General features: G+C 45.8%; 1 protein-coding gene across 1 annotated transcript in view; it reads right to left on the reverse strand.

Moving 5' to 3' along the window:
* LOC122941684 (oocyte zinc finger protein XlCOF19-like) overlaps window positions 1-8,804 on the reverse strand; it is an 88,110-nt gene extending 79,306 nt beyond the window's left edge. The window contains exons 1-3 of the mRNA XM_044299107.1: window positions 8,756-8,804; window positions 8,416-8,541; window positions 6,790-6,892 (exon numbers count right to left, since the gene is read on the reverse strand). Of these exons, the coding sequence (XP_044155042.1) occupies window positions 6,790-6,892; window positions 8,416-8,502 (190 nt within the window). The 5' untranslated portion in view covers window positions 8,503-8,541; window positions 8,756-8,804. The remainder of the gene's footprint in view (window positions 1-6,789; window positions 6,893-8,415; window positions 8,542-8,755) is intronic.
* Between the last annotated feature and the right edge of the window lie 3,445 nt (window positions 8,805-12,249).

Consider the following 12,249-nt stretch of genomic DNA (forward strand, 5'->3'; position numbering starts at 1 on the left):
ACATTGGTGGCGCAGTGGGAAGTGCCAATGAGGGTTAAAAAAATAAATAAAAAATTAACTCACCTCCTCCAATTGTTCGCGCAGCTGCCGGTCTCCTGTTCTATCTTTAGGACCTGTGAAAGGACCTTTGGTGACATCACTGTGGTCATCACATGGTACATCATATGATCCATCACCATGGTAATGGACCATGTGATTAGCTCAGTGACGTCACCAAAGGTCCTTTCACAGGTCCTAAAGATAGAACAGGAGACCGGCAGCTGCGCGAACAATTGGAGGAGGTGAGTTAATTTTTTATTTATTTTTTTAACCCTCATTGGCACTTCCCACTGCGCCACCAATGTATATTATACTGGGGGGGTCCGCACTGAATGTATATTATACTGGGGGGGGGGTGGCCGCACTGAATGTATATTATACTGGGGGGGGTGGCCGCACTGAATGTATATTATACTGGGGGGGGGGGGTGGCCGCACTGAATGTATATTATACTGGGGGGGGGGGGGGGTGGCCGCACTGAATGTATATTATACTGGGGGGGGGGGGGCGCACTGCGCCACCAATGTTAATACAAATGCAGGAGGTGGGTGCCGGAGTGAAATAGCCGGCACCCGACCTCTATGATAGGGGGCTGCGATCAGCGGCAGTTAACCCCTAAGGTCCCGCTCCCTGTCATAGAGGTCGGGTGCCGGCTATTTGATTCCGGCACCCGCCTGCTGTATTTGCGCATGCGCGGGCGTGCGCGTACTTGTAGGAATGGAGAGGCGGCCCGAGTACTTGTTCAGCCGTTGTGCGCAGGCGCGGCACAGCGATGCGGCCGGACGAAAGAGGCCGTATCCATGGGATACAGAAAACAACAAAGGAATCGCTTTACATGATTTTTTGAATGAAAGGTAGCTTTTGGATAATAACATGGATAGGAAGATATGTTGTGTGGGGGTAAATAGATTAGATAAAACCTATTTTATGAAGTGGGACAACCCCTTTAAAATGCAATGATAAAAAGGAAGGGGGGATTGGCTGCAACTGACTGTCGGACATGACCTTCGGAAGAAACCCATGGAAACACAGGAAGAACATGAAAGCTCCAGGCATGACCAAAACATCTGTAGGTGAATGTGCACAGCCCCTAATACTAGAAACTCATAGAGGTCTCGTAAGTTTTATTTTCTAGTCATTTCTCAGCGCAGCAATGTTTTATTAAAAACCTATACAGTTGAAAAAACTGACAGAACACAGAGCTTAAAGGGGGTTTCCAGGAGTAAAATACTGATGACTAATCCTCAGGAGAGATAAGAATATCTAAATGGCAGTCTTACTCCTGCCACCCCCTCCAATCAGCTGTTTGAAGAGTCTAGGGTGCTTAAGTAAGTGAACATTAAATACCCTACTGTATTTATGGTTTGGTCACTCCCAGACTTGATGCGGACTTCGCATTCGTACCGAACTTTAGGATTTTTAGACCCCGGACTCGAACCTGAACATTTCAGTAAAAGTTCGGGTTCGGTGTTCGACGCTTTCTTGGCGCTTTTTGAAATGTTTTAGAGCAGCCAATCAACAAGTGGTTAACTGTCCGACCTTAGAAGCCATCACAGCCATGCCTACTAATGGCATGGCTGTGATTGGCCAGAGCAGCATGTGACCCAGGCTCTATAAAAAACTTGAGTCACATAGCGCTGCACGTCACTCTGCTGTTACAAGTGTAAGAAGAGGATGCTGCTGGACTTGTGATTTCAGGGAGAGAATAGTAGATAATCTAACTCAGCGATCTACATAGAAATAGTTGTGTGGGTGCAGGGCACAATCGTTTTACCCTGCCATGAGCCCATTGACCAAAAAATTATAACTTTTATAATTCTGTTAGTTTGGTGGGCGGTGGCGGCGGGCATTTTATGCAAGCTCAGTGCACCAGCACTGCATCTGATCTTTTGGGACATTGACAAAAAAATGGTGATTTGCAATCTACAACATCTGGATTAGTCAGTGTGCAATTTAAGGTAGAAATACACCCATCATTTTCTGTGGTTTGAAAAACACACTTTCTTTTGCCAAAAAACAGTATTTTCCTGATTTGCAAGTGTTAAATTGAAGTTCAATATATACAGATTTCATTTTCTGTTACCAAAAAAACACTTTTTTTGGCAATCTACAACATCTGGATTAGTCAGTGTGCAATTTAAGCTAGAAATACACCCATCATTTTCTGGGGTTTTAAAAACACACTTTTTTGACAAAAAAAATCACTATTTTAAGGCCTTGCAGCATCAGCACGTGTGAAATTACAGGCTTATATACTGCTGTCAAATTCAATTGTTAAACACTCATTTGGGCAAAAAAAAAAATTAGTTTGCAGCCTATGATGCAGATGTCATTGTGAGATACACCCTTAATACATTTGGGTTACATTCCGAGATTTGAAATACTGCCATTTGGCGCACCAATATTGAATTCAGGCCTACAGTGGTTCAGGCCGGGTGAGATACACCCTCTACATACAGGGGTTTGATTCAAGTATTTGAAATACAGCCATTTGAAATACAGCCATTTTGGGCAAAGAAATCTTTAATTCAGGCCTACACTGGTTCAGACCGTGTGAGATACTCCCTCTACATACAGGGGTTTGATTCAGGTATTTGAAATACAGCCATTTTTGGCAAATAAATCTTTTATTGAGGCCTAGTCTGGTTCAGGGCATGTGAGATACACCTTTTACATACTGTCTTTCTATTCTACTATTAAACACCCATTTAGGGCAAGATCCTAAATTTGAAAAATATGAGGAGAGCATCAAATAAGGGACATGGCCCAGGTCGTGGTGCTGCTGGTGGAGCTCCTGTTGTAGGGAGAGGACGTGGTCGATCTGTGCCAGTTACACGCACAAGTGAAACCCCTTCCTCAGGTAGTAGTAGGTGACAAAACCTGCAGCAGTATTTGGTCGGGCCTAATGCTGCTCTACAAATGGTGAGGCCTGAACAAGTACAGGCTGATAGTAGATTGGTTGGCTGACAGTGCCTCCAGTTCCTTCACATTGTCTCCCACCCAGTCTCCTGCTGAAAGACCACAGTTGGCACATGCAGCCGATGTCCATCAGTCTTTCACTTACCCCCTTGCAAATCAGCCAAGCAGTCTGAGCCCCAAGTCATGGAGCAGTCTCCTCTGCTTTTTGATTACTCTGTTAGCAGGGTTTCCCAGGGCCATCTACCTAGCCCTGCCCCAGAAGTGGAAGAGATTGAGTGCACCATGGGCGTAGGGATCACCATAGCAGCCATAGCAATGGCTATGGGGCCCAACACCACTGGGGGCCTGGGCCGCCGGCTAAGGATTATTATTTTTTTCTTATTCATGTGGCGTAGCTACAGGGGTCACAGGCCCCTCCAGGACAGACAGAGAAAGTGCTATCTGCAGGGCCTGCAGGCTGTGGGCGGTGCGATAGGGCGCCGCCGGAGGCAGAGAGGCATACCTGCAATGAGGAGATGGAGTGGTCCCGTTTCCAGTCTGGGCGGCAGTCCAACTGTCCGGAAGTGGAGGAGGCGGAGCGTACAGCGAAGCTGCGTGCTGCTGGGCCTGGCAGCACTGCTGGAGTGTGGGCACGCAGCCGTTCAAGTGGCTGTGAGGTGAGGGCTGGCTGACTCTGGGACTGGTAAAACTTACTCTGGAGTCCTGGACCATTATATCTGGGGAGGAGGGGGGAGCAAAACCCTGGAGGTCTGGACCAGTACATTTAAGGAGAAGGGGGGAGCAGGACCATGGAGGTCTGGACCAGTACATTTAAGGAGAAGGGGGGAGCAGGACCCTGGAGGTCTGGTCTGGACCATTTTTTTTGGGGGGGGAAAGGACACTGGAGGTCTGGACCATTATATCTGGGGAGGAGGGGGGAGTGGGATCCCCAAGGTCTGGACAGTTATATCTGGGGAGGAGGGGGGAGCAGGATCCTGGAGGTCTGGACCATTATATAGGGGGGAACAGGACACTGGAAGTCTGGACCATTCTATTTAGGGGGAGCAGGACCCTGGAGGTCTGGACCATTATATAGGGAGGAGGGGGGAGCAGGACCCTGGAGGTCTGGACCATTATATATTGGGAGTAGGGGGAAGCAGGATCCTGGAGGTCTGGACCATTATATTTAAGGAGAAGAGGGGGGATCAGGACCCTGGAGGTCTGGACCATTATATTTAAAAAGGGGGGGGAGCAGGACCCTGGAGGTCTGGACCATTATATTTAAGGAGAAGGGGGGAGCAGGATCCTGGAGGTCTGGACCATTATATAGGGGGGAGCAGGACCCTGGAGGTCTGGACCATTATATCTGGGGACTGGCGGTGGAAGATTAAGGGTGGGAGGTCTAGGAGGGGTGTGGGGATGTTGGGGTGGGAGGTCCTGGAAGGGTGTTTGGGTGGGCGCTCTGAAAGGGGTGAGGGTCTGAGAGGTATGTGGGGGTGGGAGATCTGGGAGAGGGGGGGCCCATAAATTTTTTTAGCTATGGGGCCCAGTCATTTCTAGCTATGCCCCTGGAGTGCACCGATGCCCAACCACTTATCTTTCAAGATGAGTACATAGGAGGACCATCGCAGCACATCTCGGATGATGACGAAACACAGGTTCCAACTGCTGGGGCTTTCGAAAGTCTGCAGACCGACGCGGAAGGCGGGGGTGAAGACTGGGGACGATGAGGTCCTCGACCACACATGGATTCAAGGTCACGCGAGTGACCTATGTAGTTTGGAGGAAGAGGCAGAGCCACCAGCACAGCAGAATAGGAAGCAGGGTGCAAAAGCGGAGCGGCTGTCCTCTAGACAGTACGCCTGCTACTGCCCATCGCAGCAAGGGACCGAGCACACCAAAGCCAGTTCCAAGGAGTCCCCTGGCGTGGCAGTTCTTCAGACAATGAGCTGACGACAAGACACGAGTGGTTTGTACACTGTGCAATCAGAGCCTGAAGCGAGCCATAAATATTCTCAACCTGAGCACAACCTGCATGACCAGGCATTTAAGTGCAAAGCACGAGCTGCAGTGGAGTAGACACCTCAAAAACCAAGAAAGGTCTCTGGCTCCTCAGGCTTCCTCTTCTGCTGCAGTCTCGGCCTCTTCATCCACCTCTGGAGTGACAGTACCACCTGCCACCCCGCAAACAGAGGATCTGCCAGCAACACCAACACCTGGGTCACCAAGCATCTCCACAATGTCCCACGGAAGTGTTCAGCTCTCCATCTCCCAAATGCTGGAGAGGAAGAGGAAGTACCCCCTACCCACCCGCGATCCCTAGCCCTGAATGCCAGCATTTCTAAATGACTGGCTTTTGAAATAATGTCATTCCATCTGGTGGAGACGGATAGTTTTAAAGGCCTTATGGTGGTGGCTGTCCCACAGTACGTCGTGCCCAGCCACCACTACTTTTCAAGGCGAGCTATCCCTTCCCTTCACAACCAAGTAGGGGACAAAATCAGGTGTGCACTGCTCAACGCCATCTGTGGCAAGGTGCACCTGACTACGGATACGTGGACCAGTAAGCACGGTCAGGGCTGTTATATCTCCATAACAGCACACTGGGTAAATGCAGTGATGGCTGGGCCTGAGGCAGATAGCAGTTTGGCGCAGTGACATGCGCCAAACTGCTATCCACCTCAGGCCCAGCCGCCACTGCATTTATCCAGTGTGCTGTTAATAAATACCTGCTATGCATAGGTGACAGGGAATAAAATGTAATAAATTATTCAGTAATTAATGCGCACCACATCCTTACATTCAATGCTTAAACTTTGAAAAGTTGTCACACTTTTATGCTTTAATAAATTCTCCCATATTTCAACCCTATAATTTTTTATTTGAAAAAATGAATCCTCCCTTGGATGTGGTCTCTCTTTCTCACGCTCCCTCTCTGGCCTGGAACCCTGATTCCCCGCCACCCGTGATCACCATGGTAGGTGCATAAAAGAACATCAAAAGTTGATAGAGCAGATATCAAATTGGATCGTGAACATCACGGGGACGTGCGACATCGTGGAGCAGTAAGTGTGCACACGCCTACACGAACTGACTGACAGGGGTCAGCCCCTGCAACATCTGGGTCTCCAAATTAGGCACATGGCCTGAGCTTGCCCTTGGAGGTGCTGGCCTGCCCTGCAGCCAGTGTATTGTCTGAACGTGTGTTTAGCACGACTTGAGGGGTTTATCACAGGTTACTATTTTGGGGTGTACCCTAATTTTAAAAATACAATTTTAAACCAAAATGCAGTGTAGGCTACCTCCTCCTCCACCGCCGCTTCCACCTACACCGTCACATCTACTGCCTCCTCAACCTCCTACTCCATATGGACCTCGTCCGCCTAGATCAAAATTATAATTTTAAATTTTTACATATTTTATGTTATTTAAAGTAATTTACCTATCCATATTTGTTTGCAGAACACTTGCCAGGCTCTTAACCACATTTTGATGCCATTTGCAGCCCTCTAGACCTTTCCATGACATTTTTACAGCCATTTTAGTGCTCAAAAGTTCGGGTCCCAATTGACTTCAATGGGGTTCGGGTTTAGGGTCAAGTTCGGGTCCCAAACTCAAACTTTTTTGTTCCATTTTATTCCACTTCTACTACCTCACAGTTTTTTGGTTTTTTTTGGCCTTCCTCTGGATCAACTTGCTGGATGACAGGCCGAACTGGATGGACAAATGTCTTTTTTCGGCCTTATGTACTATGTTACTATGATCTATAGAGGAGAAAACCTAATTAAAAGTATCTAGTGAAGGAGTAGAATCTGTGGGTCTTCTCTTCTTTATTTAGTGGTTACTACTCACCTGGGCGTTTATCTGTGGGAATGTCTTCTATACTCTGCTCATCACCCCTCACATATGTCTCTGTAGGATTAATATTGTTCAGATCTTCACCCGGATTTACAAACTGTGAAACAAATATTATAGAAGTCATCAGACGGTTGGAGAGGTCGTGTGGAAGATCAGTAATTAGAATGACAACCATAAATGATAGGACAGAAGGAGATATCTGACCCAAATATCTGCAGGTTTCCCGTATAAATCCAAACTGTTAGCTCCTTAGTCCAGTTTGGATTTCTCCATAAGTAGAAAATTGTGAGAAGATCCAGACCACATGTAATGTCTATGGTCATCTGTAATCCTGCCATCTCCACCTTTCTCATTATACAGGTGAAACTCGAAAAATTTCAATATTGTGCAAAAGTCCATTTATTTCAGTAATGCAAATTAAACGGAATTGCATTAATGCAGCTTAAAATTAGAATTTTATGAAAAGGTTCAATATTCTAGGCTCAAAGTGTCAAACTCTAGTCAGCTGATTAATCCATACCCCCTGAGCAAAGGGGACCTGAGAGTGTGACTTCAGGGTTTCATAAGCTGTAAGCCATAATCATACAAATTATAACAAATAAAGGCTTGAAATATCTCGCTTTGTGTTGAGGGAAGTGTTAGATTTAAATTTATATGTATATACGCCCTTACATATCAGGGCTCCAGATGGCGACCAAAATGGTCCCCAATGCGAATTAGAATTTACAAATGGCGACAAGACTCAAGACCTTTTAGTCTTGTCGCCATACGTGACTAGACTCGCTGCCGCAGCTCTGCCGTTGAATACAGCGGCGGGACACAGGAGATGATAGTTATCTTCCCTGCTGCCGATGTTCTTCTCAGCAGCGCAGTGGAGAAGGAGTCTCTCCCTCCCCCTGTGCTGCCGCCGCCGCTGCCGATAAGAAGAGAGACAGGAGGAGGAGGGAAGGGGCTGTGGCCACTGCGCCACCAATGAAGATAACTGACCCCCCCAACACCCCAGTATAATAAACATTGGTGGTGCAGTGCGCCACCCCCCAAACACCCCAGTATAATAAACATTGGTGGCGCAGTGCCAATGAGGGTTAAAAAAAAAATAATAAAAATTAACTCTGGAAAAATGAGCGAGCACTCATACACTTGGCAACCAAATTGACAAATGCAGAAAATATTTATTATTAAATCCCCATAAAATTTAAGTAATAAAAAGAATAAAAACAGTGTATTATAGCAATGACATACAACAACTACAATCACATAAACTATGGCAGATATAATAGTATAGTCGATATTGTATTGAATGATAAAATATATGATAATAAAATATTCGATACTAATCTATAGTCGATAAATTCACTGATATAAATCACACACCAAAAACTTCAAGTATTGTCCAGGTCTTATATATGCTGTTATTGTGAAGGGGGGGGGTAATTCCTATGTGACTCTATCCCAGATTGGGAAAATGAGTGTCACTTTAAATATTGTCGGTGTATTTCCCCTGGGAACGTAATGTATTCATAAAATGTCCACAGGAATCCTGATAATGTTGGAATAAAAAGTCTCTTATGGTATTTCCTTTTAAAGTCGAGGTAAACTTTAAATCGGCATTTGGCTTACCGTCTGGTGTCTGCTGTCTCCCTGTTGCTTGAGCGGAGCTTTAAATGTCTGCCGGCTTATTTGATCGCTTTTTTGGGGGAGACACATGCGTTTTTTTTGACCAGATGTCCCAATTGGTGTGATATACTGATGTATGAAATATAAACGTAATATCTAATTGCTAACACTTATAAAATCACATTTTAATGATAAAATATTATTAAACAAATTATTTAGATTAAAATCCGGATATAAAACTATAAATACTCCCCAGCATTTATAATGGATTTGAGGAATCTTGAAAGTTGGAGATTTATAGGATTCTTGGAATTTGATAACATTCTTGGAAAAATGTACTCACCTCCTCCAATTGATCGCGTAGCTGCCAGTCTCCTGTTCTTTCTTCAGGACCTGTGGTGATGTCACTGAGCTCATCACATGGTCCATGGTTATAGGGGAAAATAACACAGTGAATAGACTTTCATCCTAGCAACCGTGCGTGAAAATCGCACCGCATCCGCACTTGCTTGCGGATGCTTGCGATTTTCACGCAGCCCCATTAACTTCTATGGGGCCTGCGTTGCGTGAAAAACGCACAATATAGAACATGCTGCGATTTTCACGCAACGCACAAGTGATGCGTGAAAATCACCGCTCATGTGCACAGCCCCATAGAAGTGAATGGGTCCAGATTCAGTGCGGACGCAATGCGTTAACCTAAAGCATTGCACCCGCGCAGAAATCTCACCCATGTGAAAGGGGCCTAAGGGTGAATAGGACAAGGGTTCCAGCCCCTAAGGGGGCTAATAGTAAGTGAAAATAAAACACAAACACTAAGGCTACTTTCACACTTGCGGCAGTGTGATCCGGCAAGCAGTTCCGTTGTCAGAACTGCCCGCCGGATCTGCCCGCCGGATCTGCCTATCTGGATGTGACTGAAAGCATTTGTGAGACACATCCGTATGCGAATCCGTCTCACAAATGCATTGCAAGAACGAATCCATCTCTCCGCTTGTCATGTGGACAAACGGATCCGTCTTATATCTTTTTACACAAGGACGGATCCGGCATTCCGGTATTTTGAATGCCGGATCTGGCACTAATACATTCCTATGAGGAAAAATGCCGGATCCGGCGTTCAGGCAAGTCTTCAGTTTTTTTCGCCGGAGATAAAACTGTAGCATGCTGCGGTTTTCTCTTTTGCCTGATCAGTCAAAACGACCGAACTGAAGACATCCTGATGCATCCTGGACGGATTACTCTCCATTCAGAATGCATGAGGATATGCCTGATCAGTTCTTTTCCGGTATAGAGCCCCTGTGACGGAACTCCATGCCGGAAATGAAAAACGCTAGTGTTTAAATCCCCCTTTCCCCAATTTCACATATAAAATATATAAACAATAAATAAATAAACATATTACATAGCGCTGCGTCCGAAACTATAAAATTATTAAAAATATCTCCTATTTGCTGAGCGCCGTAACAGAAATAAATAGATAAAAACCAAGCGATTCACCATTTTTTAGTCACCTTGTCACCCCAAAAAATAGAATAGGACTGTTCTATTATGTGCCGAACATTTCATAAAATGCGTGGTAATGAGTATCGCAATACTTTTTTATGGTGACAAAAGCGAATCAAAATTTTGGTATGGAAACAACCCTACGCCGATCTGATCGGCGTAGCATTGTCACGATACCAAAATTTTGATTCGGTTTTGATTTGGCGACTAAATTTTTCAGTTCAGGAGCCAATGGCTACTAGGTATTTTTTTTTGTCTGGAGCACTGCATATATGCATATATATTGGCCCTTTTGCATGTGCCGGTTCAGGTGGTGTATGTATATACATAGAGATGTATGTATGCCCCCTTGTCATCATACATCTCGATGTATAATATATATATATATATATATATATATATATGCAGGTGGGCTTGTTGCTGCCAATTTATGCCCCAGAATTATATTGTGTATATATATATACATGCATGTAGATGTACCCCAAACATCTATATAGATGCATATACCTAAATGTGGCCAAATACTGCCCCAGGTTGATGTATGTGTATATACATGTATATAGATATGCCCCAAGTATCTGTATAGATGTGTATACTTAGATATTGCGGAGAATGGTGCCCCCCCAGCCGAGGAGTGAACGACAACTGGACAATTATGTCCAGTTTCTGCCACTTCAAAGGACAGAAGATCAATAAAGATCCTCTGCCCTTTGTCACGATGGTATGCTTAACAGGGACATGAGAACAAAAAGTTCCTATGCCCCTGTGTGCCACTCACCTCAGAGATGTGCGATATCTCCACAGGCAGGAGGATCAAAGGATCCCCCCGCCTGGGAGCGCGGGCTGGTATGGTGATATGATATGCACACCTGCAGGGCGGGAAAACGGGAGCGAGCGCCGCAGGGTTTATATACCCCAGCAGCACTGTGCTCGGGGGATCGGAACATCTACTTGCCTCCGTGAAGAAGAGCGCAGCCAGCGTTCAGACAAGATCCCCACACCCCCAGATAAAGGAGAGCGCAGCCGGCGCTCAGAGCGGCAGAACCCCTACCCTACTCCAGGAAAGGAGAGCGCAGGCAGCGATGTGCTGTGCTCTGATGACCAGCCCCCCCACCACAGAGAGGAGAGAGAGCGCAGGCAGTGCTGAGAAGGAACCCACACACAGCCCTGCACATACCTGACCAGCCCAGACCGGAAGAAGAGGCTGGCAGCGCTCAGAAGAGAGGTGGAGGTGGCTGAGTCCAGAGAAGTTGAACCCATAGCAGCCCAGAGGAGGAGAGCAGAAGGATGGAGCAGCCAGAAGGATGGAGAAGTTGAGCAGCTGGCTAAGTATCGCTTTCCCTGCCTCTTCCTTAACTCCTGCTGTACCTTGCTATGCTACCCCAGCCCACAGTCCCCTGTACCCCTGCAGCCCCAGCCTCCCCCATTAACCCCTGCTGCCCAATAACCCCTTCACTTCCTGATCCCTGCTGCAGTCTCCTGCCCTGATAACCCCTGCCATACCAGATGTTAACCCTTTCCTGGGTTAACCCTTGCACAGCAGCCCTCCCTGTGACCCTGTATGTACCCAAAACTGACCCTGTGTTCCCTGGCCTGCAAGTATTAACCCCTGCAGTGCCACAATTGTGTTTAACCCCTTGTTGCCCCGTAGGGACTGTATGTAGCCAGGCGGGTGGGTTGCCGATATTTGTGTGTATGTAAGTGTAATTGTAGTTAGATCCTGGGGAGGAGTTGGGACTGTGTTAGCGTAGTTAGGACCGTATTAGTGTGTTGTTATAGTGTGTTTACTTATATTGCTGTGTGCTGCTATAAATATATATATCTATTCCATTGATATAGATATATATAATTATAAGCAAATATTAGACTGTAACGTGTAGTGTGTTAATAAATACCTTTTATTTAAGCACAGTGTGTAGTCTATTGTAGTCAGTAAGGCGCCGCAGTGGCAGCAATAGCCTCAGGTAGTTCAGTGTAGAGTAAGGTAATCGGTAGTGTTTGTTTAATTGGTATAAATAGGTGGAGGCATCACTAGACGACTCCCGCCTATTTATAAATAATAATTATTGAGATTAACATAAATATCAATAATTAATATCCCCTTTAACACTTTGCATGTAATGAGTCTCATATATTAGTTTCGACTTTTAAGTTGCATTACTGAAATAAATGAACGTTGCACAATATTCTAATTTTTGGAGTTTCACCTGTACAAGGATAAAACATATACTACTGGTGGATAAAACAAGATCTTCACAGCCTTCTACAGATCATAGGGGACATTTCATGAGACCTTATCTCCATCTACCTGATCATCCTGTGGGACATTGT

Source organism: Bufo gargarizans, chromosome 6 (assembly GCF_014858855.1).
Source record: "Bufo gargarizans isolate SCDJY-AF-19 chromosome 6, ASM1485885v1, whole genome shotgun sequence".
NCBI lineage: Eukaryota > Metazoa > Chordata > Amphibia > Anura > Bufonidae > Bufo > Bufo gargarizans.